The sequence below is a fragment of the Ammospiza nelsoni genome, chromosome Z (assembly GCF_027579445.1).
Source record: "Ammospiza nelsoni isolate bAmmNel1 chromosome Z, bAmmNel1.pri, whole genome shotgun sequence".
NCBI lineage: Eukaryota > Metazoa > Chordata > Aves > Passeriformes > Passerellidae > Ammospiza > Ammospiza nelsoni.
In genome coordinates this window covers 88,491,156-88,510,532 of record NC_080669.1, presented here as the reverse complement: position 1 = coordinate 88,510,532, position 19,377 = coordinate 88,491,156, and the positions used below count along the sequence as shown (strand labels likewise).

The following is a 19,377-nucleotide window of genomic DNA, read 5'->3' as shown; positions in this document are numbered from 1 at the left end:
ACTTTGGGCTTTGAAAAAGTGGCTGAAAAACATTGACCATGAATCCTCACCTGCTGTAACAAAGCAAACCCAGAAGAATAATTTTGCTACCCTAACACAAAATCGAGGCAAACCCAAACAACAAGACTGTTTACTGAGTTGTGCCAAGTCACTTGCACTTGGACTTGGATCAGGACTTGTGGCATACAAAAGGCATGACATGTTTTTCACTTCCAGAAGGAAGAAAGAAAAATTACTATAAGAAATTACTAAAAAAGATTATTTTTTCCTCAGACTTCCTGGTACCTTACCTAAGTCAGTACTTTGATTGAAATCACCCTAAGATTCCCACAGTTTTAACAACTATTTCATTACAATACTTTTTTAGAAGTGTGTAGAGGTACACGTGTGTCCATTACATTTAGAAAGTGCCAAAGTATTCTGATTTTTAAAACCAGAGTGCACAAAGAGGTCTTCATGCAGTAAGATCCCAGCCCACTAAACTAACAGGAACATTTAATTTGCTATTTGAATGCTCTGATTTAAAAAAAATCTTTCCAGCTGACATAACAGTGAATTAAGAAACATGTGACAGTAAGATCTGAAAATATTACACTGGATGTAATCTTAACTGAGAGCAAAGTTACATTAGATTAGAAATAAAGCTGGTTTGTGGTTTGCTCCACAGAAAGGCAGAACATTCCAGCACTACCAATGGAAGTGCTGCAGTTGGCTGCAGCCTGGCAGCCTTTGTAAGGCAATCTGTGTTTCAGCAGCACAGCATCATACTTACTGCGGTGCCGGCTGCCGCAGGACACGGGGTGCCACGACCCTCCTTACCGACACCCTGACTTTGTTCTTCCGGCCCACGCGTGACAAGAATCCTGAAGTGCTGCTGCCTCATGTTTTGATCAGGTCTGATTTTAAACAAGCATCCCTGCCCTTGAGGCATCCGCTCTACTGAATTGCTTCTAGGTATTTCTGCCCTGTTCCCGCTGTTTCCAGGCAGCTCCGAATTCAGCCCATCACTTGTGGGGCTAATTCCTTCTGCTGGTGGCTGGACGGGGTAGGAAGTACTCCTTTCCAGCTGTATCCGAGGGTACCTGACCAATCTGTCCCCTTTTGTTCCGGTAAAGCCAAAGTTACCTCTACCTCCTGTGCCCATACTGCTTGTCTGTGGCTGCTGTAACTGGAGAACAAAGAACTTTTTCCCTGAATTTGCTGACAGATCTGGCACATGCTGCAAGGACCAGCGCCGGGGTTCAGAGGTGGGACCACTATTTGGAGCCTCAGGACCAAGGGGAAGTAGAGTAACCTGAGGCACCTCAGCACTTGAGGCCCGATGCTGAATTCTCACACCGCTTATGTTTAAACCTGAAGCCGCTTCACTTGCTTCTTCTCGTTGGGCAGTCGGCAGAGCCTCCTCGCTCTGGGGATTAGCACTACAAAACATTCTACGGTTACAGCAAACAGTTCCATCTGTCTGCTGCCCTAACTCTTCCCGCAGCCTGGGTGAAGAACTTTCAGCAGTCACCTGTGGAGCACTTGGAGAAGAGCACTTTTCAGCAGGGGATGCGTAACGCTCCCTGAAGTCTGAGAATTTCCAGGGGAGCGTCTCCTCCGGAGAGTCTGGGGCCGCGCTCTCGTCGACGCAGCCGTCGGCAGCCTTGCGCTGCAGCGAGATCTGCATGGACGAGCTCCTGGTGGGGCGTGCGTCCACGCCGTTCAGCAGCTGCGGGATAAACATGGATGTGCTCCTCTTCAAGGAGCCCGCTTCGTGCAAACCTCCATTGCTGCCATCCTCTGCTCCGTGCCGCAAGAAGGCGTGAGGGCTGCTTCTTCTTGGCAAGGTGTGGAATGCCATGAAAAAGTCATCTTCTCTCTCCCGGGCGAGGATCTCCGATTCGGGGGCTGTGTTGCTTCTCCCAGAACCAAAATGAAACCGCAGCCGATGGGCCATGGTTTTACAGAGAGGAGAAAAGGAGAGGGAGAACAGCAACAATTCAGGCACTGCCAGAAGTTAAAAACCAAAGACATGAACTCCAAGAAAAAGTGTCCCATCTGCCAAACGGTTAGCACTGCAGCCCTGGGAGCGACAGATAGCAGAAATAGCCCAAGTGGCAAGCGGCATTCCAGGCATGATTGGGCAGGAGCAGTCAGCGCTCCTACACACACGGTGACATAGGGTAGGATGGTGGGAGTCACGTGGCCTGGTTCCCCCTCTCCAATGTAAGTGTGTGTGAGGAGTTTGTTTTTTCCTTTTTTTTTTTTTTTTTTGTAATGCCAGCAAGAGCCTGAAACAGCACCTTCCCAGCTGCTCCTTTTCCATCAGGGAGGAGCGGCCCCAGCGGGAAAGCTCTCGCAGCTGACGGAGGCAGCGAACATACTCAGCACTGCTATAAATCTAAACCACATCAGATTCACAGGGCACACTTGGAGAAAGCACTTGCAGAAAAATGTAACTACAACAGAACACTTCCATTTTGTGTTAAAAGTTTAAGTCAACACCACATGCAAATGAGGAAAATTCTTTCAAGCATAACAGCTCTGGGCTGTCATGGCAGGACAGGAATAAATACAACACGGTTATGCTTTCCATTTTAACCAGGCTCATAACGCAATTAAGCAAAAATCTTTTTCCTTTAAAAATCCCCAACAGCAATATAACCTGCAGCTCCCTTTGAGCAACTACAAATTACAAAGCAATCATACATATGGCAAAGATCTCTCACACAGTAAAACCAGCAGAAACATGCAGGAGAGCAAGACAGAAAGCTCCTTTTCCAGATTTACCAGGCAGTACAGGTGAGGGAAAAGCAGAGTTGGGTGTTGCATGTCCGTTTGTACCGATTTGTCTCAGACCCTGCACAGAACTGCCTGCTCCTGGCTGGCCTCCAGAGAGGGAGTCAGCAATGCCACCACGCGTGGCACTGCCAGCATGGAGTACAGTTACACTCTGAGAGCCAGAAGAGCTCAGGAGGACAGGCAGACAGGATACACCAGAACGTGAAGCAACCACCCTAAATCAGCTCGGCTACAACAAAGATATTCAGTGCCCTGAGGGCACTCCCACGTGAAGGGTGCACACACTTCTCAGCACATACCAGAAAAGAAACTCTGGTTAACCAGAAGCGCAGCTTCATCTCAGGGCCTGGACAGCTGTTCCCTGCGAGAACCGAAAAGCCTAAACCTTGTCAACAGCTCTGAAAACCTGTATGTGGTGGGTCAGTCCTCTGCCATCTGAACTCTGCTTGCCAGCAGCTTGCTTTCAAAAGCCAGAAAATTACCAATCCCAAGAGCAATGGCAGCTCAAACTGATCAAACTGCCAGCAGCCAGCACAATCCCACAATTTTTTATATGGATTATGAGACGCAACAAAAATGTGAACAGCTTCCACACAGCAATGGTCCTGGAGATTGCCTTGTAGAAGCACAGGTGCTGGTATTACCTTATTTTTCAGCTAAAACATGTTACTCAACAACACAGTCTCTGCATCCAAAATGAGGCTCCATCACATTTACTCTGTTGAGACTTTAGTGCCCTTTTAGTCCCAGACTCAAATGGTTTTTACATCTCTATTTGTGTTTCTTGGCACACTCACGGAAACAACTGTCTGAAGACACCTCTAGGCTGTGTTGTGTTTCTATCAGCTGTGATTAGTATACCACAACTAAGACAAGCACTCACCAGTCTGTTTTCATCAAACACCTCGAACAGGAGCCGATGGTTGGTTGGGTTTACCTGTGAGAAAATCCACACGTCACTGCAAGTACAGGAGCTGGACAATAACAGTCTGGGTGCTAGTTCAGGCAGCAATCAAACCAAGGTAATTAGGACAGGACTAACAGGTCTGATGTAAATCTTTACTTGAATTGGAGCACCAGTACCTTACTGTAACTGGAAAGAGCCTGGCAGTTGACATGAAAGCTTTTATTTGCTGTGCTCAGTTACTGCATTTGCCCGGCAGAGGAGCCCAGTCCCAGGACAGACTATCAGGGCTCCCTGACTGACTGATTTACAAGGAGCAAGAGTTTTGCTGCATTTCCTTCAGAACTGCATATTCAGATATGTTTCTGACTGTCTATTGCTCACCATCTCTAGCCCGTTTAGCAAGCACCCTTGGAACACCCAGCAGAAATCTCCCAAACACATAAACCAGCAAATATATCCCCAGAAAATTATTTACTTTAACTGAAGCAGAAAGACTGACAACATTTAAAAGGACAAAATCAAACATAAAAAGAACCCTGTCAGAAAGACAAAACAGCTGCTATTAAACAAGTTTTATAGTGTTTGATCCAGTTGATCTATTTTTTCAGAAAATCTTTTCAAGCTGGGTTACTATGACCAGCATGTTTAATTAAGAAAATTTAGAAATAATATACCACAATTCTGTGGGCTGGAGATAAACTTCCCAGTTTTGAGAAAATCAGAGAACTGTGACACACAGGATAGGGTGTAAATTGCTTTACAGGTCCCATCATTTCTGAGGACATTCAAGATATTTTGACAGAGCATCTGTGAACTATACCAGAGGCTTTGCAGCAGTGTTGTGCATTCCCTTTTCCTGAGATTTTAGAGCTGCATTACTGAGAAAAGCTGTTTGGTGCACGTGTCCCAGAAGCATTCCCCATGGCACATTCCACTGGTGGCACTGCTGTCCCAGAGCTCCCCGCATCCACAGAACTCCCGGCTGAACCATCCGCCACATCCGCCCTCAGGCACTGCTCGAGATTAATGCTTGAAACCCACTGAAATTCTGCCTGACCTGCTTCTGTGGGAGCTACAGCTGCACTACAAGTCAATTGTTCTTTGGGAAAATATTGTCTGCAACTGAGTAGCAAAGTTACTGCCCTTCACAATTATATAATTGCAGGTTGGGAAACAGTTTCCAAGGAACCCGGAGCCAAGTCCTGCTGAGCATTCCATCCCCTCAGAAACACAACAGCAAGTACATCAGGGCAAGCAGGTCTTTGGAGTAAACATATAAACAAATACAAAATAAGATCAGCTGTACAATCTATTTGATAAACAGAAAACAAGATTAGCTGTGCATGTTCTAATAATGACTGCAAATAAAGAGAAACTTACTCTGAAGTAAAACTCTTCATTCCATTTAGGGTTCAGTGTCTGTAAAAGAAATAACAATATTTACATCTAATGTTTATGTTTTCTGGTGTGAATTATAAAAACATACATGCAAGTGACAGTTTTCTAGGGAAATAGAAGAGAAAGAAAAGCATGTAATAACAGAAATTGAAAAATATACTGCCAACTAGAAATTCTCTATTGAGTTAACCAAATGTGGGAGGATATTTGAGTCAGATGATCCTAAAATAGACATTAAATAAAAATAGAATTTGATGATTAAAAGACAAATCATTGAGAACCTATAGAAATAAAATCTGAGGACATTTCATTCTCAAGATTCATTTAAACCCAGACAATTTTTTTAAACTCAAAGGTAACTTTAGGGCTACAAGAATATGCTCATATTTATACTGTAAAATAAACAGAAAAAAACCAAACCAAAACAAAACAAAAAACCAAAACATAACAAAAAAGGGTTATTTCTTGGAATAGGTAAGATATTCTTCCAATGTCCTCCCAGCCCAAGGACTTTAATTTTAACAACCTGACTAAAACAAACGTGCATACAGATTGCCAGCTGAAGTGAGCTCAAACATGACATAATAAACTGACAAAAAAGAGATGAGAACTACAAACAGTAATTTGGGCAATTCAAGCTTGGGTAAGTATAAAAACAATTGGACAATATGTCCAATGTTTTTGTGCTCATGCCAAATCATTCCCTCATGCTCTCACACAGCAGAGATTTACGGGCAGAGCTGACAGGAAAAATTGGCTTTACACCCACGACAATTCTGTTCTAGCAGAGAAGGGGAATCTTGGCTGTTTATCTTACTCCTTGCTATAGATCCAAGAGATTCCTCATATGCAGGACAAGAGGGCTGATTATACTGCATCTCTCTACAAACTGGGAATACAGGAGCTCATGGCAGAGCAGGAAACACTTTTTGGAAGAAAAGACCACTGTAAAGGGCAGGTGAATCAATGACAGGAAGAGCAGGGATGGGCTTGTGGGCGCAGAGAAACTTTCAGCTGTTTTCCCTGAAGGAGCACAATGCATTCAGTAAACATAAATTACAATGAAGCAATAAGGAAAACAATGTTACATTTTAAGCACTTGTATTCATCAAATGCTACTGCTGTTGCAAGAGAGGGTATATACAATTTACCAAACAAAGCACTGGTTTAACAGAGGTTTTGAGGGCACTACGGCCCACTGATAATCCATTCATTCTGAATGCTGCTTAACCACAGAGTTCAAGGAAACCTGATGGACAAGGCAGCAGAGTCTTTGGTAAATGCCTGGTAACTCACAGAAATGTGTCCCACCTTTACAGGCCCCGCTCTTAGTGAGCTGAGTCAGAAAGTGCAAACTTATCTTAGTGCCAGCACAGGAGAAGGAACTGCAGGAATGGCTCCATACAGGACATGAGCAGAGAAAAAATAACAAACACTCAACCTCAAGAAGAGCCACATCCTAAAAAGGGCAAGTGCTGCACATATAAAGGACTGCCAGGAGTCAAGCTGAGCTAGACCTTCCTCGGGTATTCAAAAATGGGTTTTCATTCAACCCTACACAGAAAAGGAGGACGTGGAGAGAAATGATGCTCTCAATGGGGAGACTGGGCATTCCCAGAGATGGAGATATTTTTAATATTCCATATGGGAAAGGTAGAAGTCTTTGGAGCTCAGCACAGTCAAGGTGAAGAAATTGAAGAAACTGGATAATCTTTATCTGAACTTTTAAATTCCAGCAGGTATTTAAAGAACACACTGACCACTTATAGAACCGAAGCCAGCAAACAGCAAATACAGTTTTGTCTGCCTCAGAGAGAACTTTTTCAGTGGGGCATTCCAAACACAGCTCCAAAACAAAGCACAAAGCATTAATCTGACCTTATAGCTGCATTAACTATGGAGGGAGATAAATTGAAACAAAAAGCCTCAGAAATTTAACCTGGGTAGATCGTGCCACATGAAGCTGATATTCTTCTGGTAACTTTACTTTTTCAGAGTAAGGAAACAATGTGCATTTAACCCTTTTGGCTGTAATGAAGCAATTCCAGAAGCACAGTTCAGTAGGATACAGGACATGGAAAAGGTGAACAAAAAGGGGACACTGCAGTTCCTTCTGCTGTCCCAAAAGCACTCCTGCAAGGCAGGGCTGCACAAAGTTACCCATTCAACTGAGGGACACAAAAACGAGGAGAAAAATGAGAAACTTGTGAAGGGTTAGACACAGTTACAGAGCTGAAGGATGTAACTGCCAGTCAGTCATTCCTCAGATCGACTGTACTTGGTTGTTTTAAATTTCCACATTAGGAAAATACTTTGAAAATGGAAATTTTGAACAGAATGATCATTTTTGCTGAAAGTCAGATAAATGATAATTAAAACAGCATTTCTCAGTCCTTTATTTCTGCCATGTCTTCCAATGAAATATGAATTTGCAAAAAGAATCTGTGAATGGTGCAGCCAAGCTTTAGGAAACAATATGCAACATTAGGTGCTGTCTCCAGGCCAGACAAACTGAGGCGCAGGCACTTGTTCTCAGATTTTGCTTCGGAGACAAGCACATTATCCAGTTGCTAGACATGTATGTAATGGTTTTAATTAGTGCTGCATTATGTTATACAGTTGCGTTCCAGTGTTCTTAATCCTTCCAAAGCCATGGAATTACAGAGAGTATATACATACCTTTTTGATAGTTTTTGTCTGCACAAGAGCAAGTTCTCTGTTCTCATCTGCTACATACAAGGAAAGTTTCACATACGGGTCACTGTAAAAGAAGACATCAGATTTAATGGCCTACAATTGTACAGCCAAAGAGCATTGCAGAAGGAATTTTTCATGTAACTGGGTAACAACAGCACCTCCAAACACTCCTAGTGGAATTGTCTTCTAGTGACACATTGAAAATGAGTGTTTGAATGTAAAACCCTGCCCATAGCAGCAGAGATCATTCCCTGCAGCTCTGTCCCTCTCCCACACAGCTCCTGCCCATGAGCATGCCCGTGGCACTCCATTAAAACCAGGCAGGGAAAATGGGAGCCTGGAAGAGACTGGCTGCAGCTAACCCCTGGAGGCTGACACAAGTGCAACAGGAAGTATTTGGAAGCAGTGGCTATAATTGTTTTGAACCATAAAACCAAGCTGCACAGTATCAGCAGTGATTCAGACAGGGCAGAGAGTAACCTGCTGTAGTAGAAGCTGTTCCTGCCCACAGCAGAGGGCGGAACTGGATGGCCCATAAGGCCCCTTCCAACACAAACCATTCCATGGTTCTGTGCTCTAAGCTGGGAGAAAAAGCATCCTGCAGGAACAGATGAACCTCACACAGGCACAACATCAGGAGGTGGAACCAGAGCAGAGTCTCTGCTTGAAGGGGGGAAATGGGTGCCTGAGTAAAACCAGGACCCTGACCTGCTCTGGTGCTTCCCTCTCAAGGCTGCAGCACACTCTGCTGGATGGTGACCCAAGGTTTCTTGAAAGCATCAATGAGAGACACTGACAATACCACCAGACACTCAGATTTACCAACCAAGTCATTGAAATGCTGATACTTTTTGAATTTAAGGAACTATTTTGTGACAGTGTCACTACAGAACAAGCAGCGCTTGCATGTTCATTATACTGGATGTTCCATGTATTGAATACAAAATGCCACAAAGGTGACAACAATAATAAACAAGACATCTTGTGGGATTGATTATTCCTATCAGTAGATGCACACAAATGCATCTACCTAATCTGCAATTAGGTTGAGCATTAAGCAGCAATGTTTAGAAGAAAGCAAAGCATCATTGTGATTATAAAGAAATGCTGGTGCTGCTTTGAATTGCCTAATGTACCATACTAATATTTACAGGTATCCTCCCAGATTTGGGTTATCAATCCATACCTAGACAATGCTCTTTTCAGGAACCCTTAGAAATACTGCAATTTTTTAGTGCTAAAATACCCTGGAAGAATCTTCTGCCTACAGAAAATGAAAACTGTGGCACAGTGGCAAAAATTATTTTTAAAATCTTTTTCTATTCTAAAAAACTACAGAATAATCAAGTTTATTACAAATTTCAGTAAGGAAATTTTGCCTTCACTAAACAGACTACTGACATCTCTGCCTGGTCTAAAAGCGGGACAGAGTGAGTCAGACTGAGCTGAGCAGCCAAGCTCTTGGTCCTGAAGGTGAAGTTGGAGTTTACCCAAAGGACTGGATATTTGAGACTGTTTACTTACATGCATTTGTTTACTCAAAACGATCTGGAGAGCAAGGAAAGCTGACACTGCCCCAAGTGGAAGTGTCTCACACAGCCCTGCACTGCAGCCACCTGCTCTGCCCCCCCGCCCCCGGGCAGCCCACCCCCAGGGGCAGACCTGAGCTTGCAGAGGAACGCAGCACAGAAGGGGATTTAAAAGGGCATGCTGCACAAGCTTAGGAGTGAAAGTGACACTGGATGAGCAGAACGAAGCCCTTCCACTCACACAGGTAACATCGTGTATCTGACATATGGAACTAACAGTTCTGCACCTTGCTGGGAAAGCTCACTGCAGAGATCACTTGGAGGAAAAGTACTGGGCTTGCTTGGGGAAGAGGATCAAGGATTCAATGTGGAAATGTCTCAAAACAGAAAACTACAAGTAGAAAACTTTCTCTACATCAATTTTTACACTAGTAACAGTGCTAAAATGCCATCTTAATGAAACCTGCAGCACAACAAATTGGCAGTCATGGACTGCTAGGAATCTGTTGATGTAGGAAATGTCCAAGTGGAATCTACACGGTGTTCTGGTAGAATCACTGTAACACCAGAAAATGGACACAGGAAATGAACTGCATGCCTGGAGCCTGGGGACACTACAGATGGCCAGCCCATCCCCAGAGTTCCACTGGCAGCACTCAAACAGGGGCACCAACACAGGGGCACGACAGACTGAGAGACAGCTGCCCAATGCAGCGCAAGAGACGACCCAAGGGAAGCCACAGTGATAACAAACCTACATGTCGGGCAACAAAGAGAAATTTCAAAGCACCAAGTTATGTTTAACAGAGAAATGAGCCCAGTCCCCATCATACCAGTGGCTGGAGATGAAGGTGAGTTGATTTATGGACACCTATCTTAAATGCTCCTCCGTACAAAATCGAAAATTATTGAAAGCACCAAATCTCATCTATCCAAATATGATTGGCCAAAACCTGAAGAGAACATCAGCGCCTGCCAAGATCAGGAGAACCTTGAAGCTGATAAGAGCTCTCTAGAGAATAAAAGGGAATCCTAAGAAAATGATGCTAATAATCAAAGTTATATTAATCATAATCACAACTTAGTACAAAGAGAGTTTTGCAGAACAGCCATCAAAATAATCTGAGGCTTTAAGAAATCCTTTTCCTGACCTCAGGAATCCCTCAGACATCCAGAATTAGGTATTTGCCATGGTTTTGTCAACTTGCAGTATTTGGCATTTTCTTAAAGCTCATGCAACTGTAGATATATAATTATCATCTTTCATTTGAATCTCAGCATGAAAAGGCACGCTTCCAGCTCTTCTTCTGGAGGACAATAAAAGCACTGATGACTTAAAAACTCCAGCAAAAAATCTCGAGGAAGATCAGCCTCCTTTAAAAATCACATTACTTTAGAGCAGTGTGAAACTGGGGCCAATGAACAGTGTCCCATTTGTTCACTTGAGTCTGGAATCGCATTTGCTCTATACTTTTGAAACAGTTTTGAAAGCAAGTCTCAAACTAGCTTCTGCCAGTGACATGATGTATTATTTACTTATTTTAAGCTCTAAAAGAAGGGGGTGGAGAGCACAGGCACATGTAAAAGAACAATAGAACTACCAAGGCCTACATGGCTCTATTTTTATTTTAAAAGCTGAAACCGCCTCCCCACATATAAAATTTAGTAACACTTGTTATGCAAGTGCGTGAACGCCAGGCTTGTCACATGCAGGCAAACTTTGCATTTCAAAATAGCCCGACTAGTTTCCTTTGGAACAGTCTTGCACAAGATAATTTTGCTTCTGTAAGAAACACAGAACCATTCCCTTTATGCTACCCCTTTTCTGCCTCACATATCTGAAAGAATTCATCAGCAGCTCCTGTAATTCTGGCTGCAGAAACACCAGCACACTCCAACATGAAGGCAGAGAAGCCTCTTTCTCAAAGCCACATCCCAATCAGATCCTTTCCCTGGTCTTGAGGAGACCACTATTTGGCTATCAGTTAATCTTCATCCATTCCCTTTTCCCACTCCCTCACTCCATCCAGCCCAGCTGCACTCTCCTCAGTGCAGGTACACATAGAACACCCCCCTTACTGAGCCCTGAAGGCATGTGCCTTCTCATACTCCTAAGTCAGAGAAGTTGAATGTTTCAAAAATCCCCAAAATGAGCACCTTCAGATTTCTGCCAAGAACAGGGAAGACCTCAGGCTACCTCCTCCCCACAGGACTGGATGGCTGAGGGCTCTGTGCTTGCCTGCTTTGGGGGTCCCTCCACCTGTGGGCAGGTTTGGGGGCAGAGGTGCCCAGTACTCAGCACTGCAGGGACCGACCTGCTGCACAGGGACACTGGTAAACCAGCAGACTGGGGGCTGTACAGGGGAAATGTGCTTTTACACACAACATGCCTTCAAGAACACCAAACTCTCACAAACTCAGATCAGTGACATACACTGTCTTCAAAAACATTCATCTCAAGGAGTCTCCACAAAATTATGGGAGCCCTTGGATAGCAGTTAACATCGGGGCTGAAAAGCAGGTTATGCTTGACAAAAGGTAATTCTGTGAACCTGGAAATGTTTTTCAGAATCATTTATTCATACTATCATACTTAGAGGAAACTAAGGCTGTGCATGCACTTAGCTTTAAAAATTCCAAAATTTTGCTTAGTCGCTTTTAAATACAAAGAGATGAGGGAAACAAATTCCCAAAACATGCATCTTCAAAGAAGATGAGAATTATAATGAGACACTTGTAACCAAGCTTTATGGAGAGCAGTAAAAACAATGTTCTAAGGCAGAGCCTCTTACAGTCACTGTCATTTTATTCCAATAACCATTCCCCCGGTGACCTTCCCATCCTGCACAGTAAGGAGAAGTACAATAAGAATACAGAGCAATTAACTACAAGGAATACTCCAGAGCACACTGGCTGTGTTTGCTCCCTGCTTTTATTTTAGCACGAGCCTTCTGGGTTTCATCTTTCTGCCTGTACTGAGTAACAGCCATTAAGAGTTTTTCTCAAACAGAAGGAAGATTTTGACCTCACTGCCATACAAGTCTCATGTCCTGTGACACAAAGTGTCCAATACACAAGGATACAGGAACATCAGCTTCTGAAAAGAAAACAAAACCTTACCTTATCCTTCACCGAAAAGTCAAACTTGCAATCCATTGTGCTTAAGCATTCCAAAATCTCATTCTTCCATACCAAATCCCAGAGTCATTTTACAGACCTCCCATTTCCCTTCTAGTGTTTTATTTTGCAAAGAAAGGCTCACACTTCTGACTCTACAAGAAATGTAGCAAGGCTTTAGCAAAGAGCTGCTAGAGATAATGACTCACATCACAGACAGCTGTGAAGAAGTGCCTGTGGGTGAAAAAAGGAGTTAAAAATTATACCTCAAACCCCACCTCCAGTGTCTCCACCTTCCTTTACCATGTTATGTTCTAATAAGGAGTAACGAGATGGATTCCTTTTGTATTCCTGCTCTCTTGGAAGTCTCCCAGAGCATAAAGAATATTTTAATCTTCCAAAACAGATGGAAGTGTAAATATGGGTTTTTTTCCTCCCTGAGGCCATTTTTTTTTTTTTGCAAAGGTTACATGAATGCTCTAACAGAATATGCATACATCAGGCCCTGGAGCTGAGGGGCTGATGTATGCATAGATCTTCCTATGCCATTTCACACTCCCAAAATACTTTAACAAGTTCCAAAATCCAGTGGGGGTGGGGAAGGAGAGAGAGAACTCCATGACACCTGAATTCTGGAAGGGAAAAGCTCAGCACAGTAGTTCTGCCTTAAATATTTCAGACCAAAATATTTTCCTTAGATGATTTTATTGACATGCCCCTTTTTTCTTTTAAAGATATCAGATTCAGGTAATCTCACAGCTCACAGTAGACAGCAGGCAGGTGGGAAAGCCGAGGAGCTGAATACAGAAGCTTCCTTTCTTCAAGCAACAAGAAACATTTTATGTTTCTGTATTTGTACAATTTTTCCATTAAGCAACTATCTGATGAGAATTATTTTTCACTATGACATTATAACTGTCAGGAATTATTACCAAGTCCTCTTATTAAGTAGCAAGACCACATCCTCGAAAAAGCAGCATTTCTCCATTTAAAGCTCCTGAAATATATACCCAGCGCATCCTAAAGACCATAACATGTAGGAATGGGTAAAAAGCTGCTGATTTTGGTGGAAAACCTGAAAGCCTACTTTGGTCGGAAGCCAGCAGATACCGGTTGGCAGCGGAAACTCTCTGGCGCCCTCTGCTGCCGGGCACAGCCCCGGGCCAGCCCGCACCGATGTCAAGGATGCTCTGACACCCTGTGCCCACACCGGGCAGCCCAATATTCATTTCACACACCTGTAGGAGCATCAACATTACCGTTTCACAAACAAAACTATCGACTATCCAAGCATATTTCTGCTCTGCAGCCAGCAGTGACTGCACTCATCTCAGCATCTGCCCCCGGCTACTCCCTGCACCCCACAGCTTTTATGGGAGCACACTTCATTCCCCAGGGAAAGCACAAGCCACCTGTGCTTGCTGCTCTCTTTCCCTTCCCACATGTTAATAACATTTCATTTCCACTACACTGGAAAAACTTCCACCGCAAAGCAGCTAGGAAAAGGAAAAAGCAACAACAGAGTATGAACTCTCCCCTATTTGAGCAGCTGCCCTCTAGTCAAGCGGCTCCGGGAATTCAGTCCCAGATCTGTTCTACCTCCAGGACCTCCCTCGGCCAGGATGCACACAGCACTCTCCCTCTGGCACACGTGCAAGTGCTGAAGAGGCATTCAGGAGCCAGATAATGTTTTTTAATAGTTTGATTAATTTATGATAGCACCTCCCTTCAGTGGATTTGTCTCTGCTTGTCAGGGGAGCCATCAGTACCAGAAGGGAAACAGGCTGTCAGCCAATCCAGTTCCAAGGCAGCACACGTGCTGGAGGAGATAGCTCCAGATCCAGTTTTCCAATAGTTAAAACCAGACATACCATAACTCAAAGCTGACTAGAAAAGTGATAGCAGACTTAAAAGAATAAGTACAGGGTAAACATTTGCCATCTCTGTCACTTGCAAAGCCACAGCCACATGTGCTCTCCTCCCATCATGAACCACAGTGACAGAACATACATGAATTAAAGAATTCAGACACATTTCAAGCAGCCTTGCTCACAAAAGGAGTATACAGCATGACTTACAATCCTACCAGCAGCCTGGAGCCTGCCTTCCCCAGCTCCATCATGGGTTCTGAACACATGAAATCAAACCAGAAAAAGGACTTTTCAGAAAAGAGCAGGTAAAAGCAATAAATCCAGAGGCAAACCATAACTAACTCCTACGCCATTAGAAGCACAGCTCCCTGACAATGAAAACATCTGCAATTTTAACTGAAAAGCACCTTACATTTTCAACTTCCAGACAGCCACATTTTCACTTACTTCATTATTTAGAAGGCAAAATACAGTAGCCAAGGCACCCCATCAGCTGCATCTTTACAGGATACACACAATCCGAGTTCAGCCACTACCTGGATTCTTGCATGAAATTTACTAAGACACTTCAATTATGAAGTTGGAAGGAAATAAATGTCAAACATTCACACATGTAAACTGACACTAAATTCCCAATCTGCAGTTCACATAACAGACTTGAAATTTTACAGAGCAAAATATAAAGCAGGTTACAGATCCCCACTTACATCTACGCTAACCAGCCCCTTGTGCCCACCTCCTGCATAGGTGCAGATGAAATGCCCCACATTTAACCATCACCTCAGGGTGCTCACACTTACTAATCCACTCTACATTCTAGTTGCTTTGTGTCGTTGTAACTGTAATTCCATAAATTTCTGAACTATTAGGGGAATCATAGCAAACTATGAGGTTGGAAAAACCCTCCCAGATCACTGAGTCCAGCACAAGTCCATGTCCCCAAGTGCTACATCTAACTGGCTTTTAAATCCCTCCAGGATGGGGACTCCACCTCTGCCCTGGGCAGCCATGCCAGGGCTGGGCAGCCCTTTTGGGAAAGACATTTTCCCAAATACCCAACCCAAACCTCCCCTGGCACAACCTGAGCCCTCTCCTCCTGTCCTGCCCCTTGTTCCCTGGAAGCAGAGCCTGACCCCCACCTGGCAGCACTTTCCTGTCAGGGTGCTGTGGAGAGCAAGCTGGTTTCCCCTGAGAGTCACAAGGTATCCTTACTTGCTATTAAAATTATTTCTCAAGTCAAAAAGAAGCCCAAAAAATCAAACTCAAGAGCATTGAGATTTCTTTACTGTTACAATCCTCAGAAGAGAAGTACAAGTTTCTCCAGTGCTCTACACTCTAAGAGACTTTCCCTAGATGTAATCAAGAAGGAAATGGCTTTCAGACTCTGCAAGCCCACAGGCAGTGTTTTATAATGGTAAAGTTGATTAAAAGCGGGCAGAACAGCCCACTGAGATGCAAAACACAATGTACACCTTGCAGCCAATCCTTCACAGTCAGGCAGGAACACGGTTACTGTTCTGCTCCAGTCTGAAGCCCGGCACAGCTCCACCATGCAGAGGCACAGCAGCTGCTGGGGCCACAGCTCTGCAATGCCAACGTGTTTTCAAATCACTGTACATTAACTCATTTGAAAGATTCAAACAAATTTAAAAACACATATAGGGCATCTGTTATTAACTCTGTTTTTATGGAAATCCGACTGATCTTGAGACCAATTTCCTTAAAATATGTTAACGGCTGCATCAATAGGATTCAGTACTAATTACATTTGGATTTAACTTCATGCATTTTGAAAGATAAAAGTTATGTTGCTTAGGTCAGCATCAAAAACTGTTCTTCAAAACAACACATTTGGAGAAAGAAAATAAAAAAGCTTTGGCATACCATATTCTGCACACAGCTACCAAAGGAACTCTTGTTGCAAATTTCACCCAAAATACTAAAGTTGATTAAACTTTTAATTGCTGCTTTCATGTAGTTTTAAGCTAGATACACAAGCTAATGAACAATTTGTAAGCATCATTAAATAAATACAGGAAAACCCACAGGGAGGCTCATTCATACATTAAGAAATTAGTCATTTCAATAAAAGCTAAAATTGGCTACCACTAATTTCCAACAGATAAAACCCTTCTAAGTAGATTGGAACATTTGCAGTAGAGCACTTTGTCATGCTTAGGCTTAAGAGAGCAGGAACGTCAAGCCTGAATTAACCTTCAAAAAAAGAAAATTACTGGGTTTGGGTTCATTTTAGCTTCAGAAGCAGTCTGTTCCCCAGCTATTACCTGGCTGGGTTCTGCAAGCCTGGGCCCTGAGCTGCTTCCCGGGCTGGCAGAGCGGAGGGAGGGAGCGGGCAGGAGCAGCCAGAGCTGCATGACAGCTGTGCCAGTGCATGCCCAGCACCCGCAGCGCCCTGGCCCTGCCCAGCTGATCATGTTCCAAGGATCACAGGTGCTGCACAACACCCACCTGGCTCCAAAGATGTCCTTCTTGGCCAGATCGATGCCGGAAACCACCTTCACCCTGAGGATTCGAGACTCCTCCTGCAACAGAAAAGAAATGGGTTTAATGTTTATTCTCTATGCCATTAGGCAGATCAGCAGCTGGCAAGAGGTTAGCAGATAGCAGGAGTCTGTCCTAGGGAGGATTTGGAAAAGAACCACCTCTTGGAGGGCTTATCTGAGTGAGGAGTATTCTACTCCAGTCAGAGCTGTTAAGAGTTCAATAAAGGCAGAGCAGAAGTAGATAACAGTAATAACATCATAGCAATAATACTGTAACAATAATAGCAATAAAAGCAGAAGAGTATTTGCTGAACAGGGCTATTTCACATCCTGAGTGGTCCATATACCACAAATTCATTCTGCATTGACACTGAAACTCTTCAAGCACAAGGGAAATTATTCATAACATTTTAGTAATGAGAGATGTCTGCAGTGTAAAAAATCGAGGATGCACAGTTAAAAAGAAATACTTAAAATGAATTTTTTAAGCCTGTCTCACCACCTTGGTGTACGTGGAGAGCTCAAAATCAGCATTCACTGACAGATGGCAAGTCCTGCAGTTGCACATCACTGGAGCATCAGCCTGATGCTCGGTTTATCACTTCACTGCATGAAGCGCCTGAGGAACATCAGTAAAAATGGCCTTTTTCCACCTTGGTTTTTTTAACCGCGTTTTAGCAACAGGAAGAGGCCACCAAAACGAAACCTGGAAAGTCTTCTACAGAAACAGGTTCTGGAGTCCCCCGTATCAGTGATACCTTCTCTCCTCTGATAAGCCTCCCAGAGCTGCAAGATACTGGATTCAATTACAGTAACTTGAGACTCTGTTCCTTGAAGCCTGTTCAGAAAACAATTACACTTTCCCACAGGTTTCTCCCAGTCTGTTTGCTTTAGGCAGCTGATAACCAGACACAGCTTTGTGTCAGCTGTCTTGGCACGCATTTTTCCAACTGTGAGGAAGGTCAGGACCAGCCCCAGAGTAAAGCCATACCTGGGCAGCCCAACTCACCCTCTGGAAGGAGGCACAGACAGAGGATCAGAAAACAACAGGCCCATTGAACCTGTCTACAGGGCAAGTTCCACCCAACCTGGCACATGTCCTGCCTGAGGAGCTGGGCTGCAGCAAAACAACACTTGAGACAAAAATTCTTCCTGGAAACCTGGCGTTTGGTATTGTCGCCAGCAGCACTTAACACCACAAGGTACTTTCTAATTAGGGAACAGGATTTTTCCCCAAAAGAGCCCAAAGCTTACCTGAGAGGTGACAAAACAGCATGTGAAAAAGAACAATCCAATGGACTCACATTAGTGGATATTTCCTAAGTACCATGTGCCCGGTTTTCTAGAGCAGTTTTAATATACAAAAGGCAATGAACTTGCAAATTTTGATCAAGATTAATTCCCTCAATAAGAGAAGAGAGTATAGAAAATAAACAAGCAAAAACTCAGACTGTTCAGACCTCACTGAAGTAGAACTACAGGGGAAGTTGCAATAGTTATTTCTATATTAACAATAGTTGTTTCTATCTGAGTGCTACTCAGATTCCCTCTAGCAAAGTCCAACATCAACTTTACTAGAGTGGCATCTTCCTCCTCCTGAGGGCACCTCTGCATATTAACCGATTCAAAAGAAATCAAAGAAAAACACAAACAAACAATCCCCCCACCATCTTCGAAAGAGAAAAAAATGCAAGAGGAGGTCCCAGTGCTGGAGGAATCCTAACTGAGTTCTGCAAGATACAAAAGATAATGTTGTAGATGATCTAAACAGATGCTCAAAAACATACCTGAAGGGTCAGATCCACTTTAAGGATCCCAGAACCTATGACCCTGTTCCCTCCTGCCAGAAGGCTCTCAGCCTCTACTCAATATTCCAATTTAACAAGCAGAACAAGTGCTTTTGCAAATGTTTGCTCCTATTTTCAATATGCATACACATATATTTAATGTTTAAAAAAAAATTAAACCACCTCCTCAGTTAGTGATGAAGCCTACCATATGCATTAACTTTTGCTGACTCCTTGTGTCTCGATTTCGCCCTTTATTTCCAAGTGTGCTGTGTCTAGGTAAAAAAGGAGTTAAATGATTACAGCAACAGTGAGGTGATCTCACCTCATTGTCCACCAAAAAATCAGATAAAGGATTGCCTGGCTGGGCACAGCCTGAGACTCACAGAGTACCAATTACCTGATGCAGGTTTCCACCCAGCCCTCTCTGAAAAGACTCTACAAGAAAATTAGGATTTTGGTTGGTTTTTGTTATAAACCCAGGGAACAATGAGAGGATCACTAACCACAGAAAAATTCTGTGCGAGAAGACCCAGGATCCAAACCCCAAATAATAAAGGGATCCCCAGCACAAGCAGAGAATGGAATAAGGAGACAGACTGGGAGGATTAAGAAGACATGGGGATCTGACATGGCAGACAGCGAGGCTGAAGGATAACAAGCATACAGCTGGAGTCCTGATTTTCAAGTAAACAAACAAGAGGCAGCAAAGCAGGGTAACAAGGCTGATCAGAGACACAGCAGAGCTCTGAGGGACTCGAGTCAGGGAAGCAGGTACACACA

The 19,377-nt window shown here is 43.6% G+C and overlaps 1 protein-coding gene across 7 annotated transcripts in view; it reads right to left on the bottom strand.

The window, feature by feature from the left end:
* Positions 1–19,377, bottom strand: part of NEDD4L (NEDD4 like E3 ubiquitin protein ligase) — a 77,534-nt gene that overhangs the window by 40,625 nt on the left and 17,532 nt on the right. For 3 of the 7 annotated variants that reach the window (XM_059491931.1, XM_059491932.1, XM_059491934.1), the window contains exons 2-5: positions 16,773–16,846; positions 7,769–7,850; positions 5,072–5,110; positions 3,668–3,721 (exon numbers count right to left, since the gene is read on the bottom strand). In XM_059491931.1, coding sequence (XP_059347914.1) covers positions 3,668–3,721; positions 5,072–5,110; positions 7,769–7,850; positions 16,773–16,846 — 249 coding nt within the window. Of the gene's footprint in view, positions 1–772; positions 2,977–3,667; positions 3,722–5,071; positions 5,111–7,768; positions 7,851–12,435; positions 12,468–16,772; positions 16,847–19,377 lie in introns of those variants that run through there. The other 4 variants (XM_059491929.1, XM_059491930.1, XM_059491935.1 and 1 more) reach the window with 3 other exon arrangements.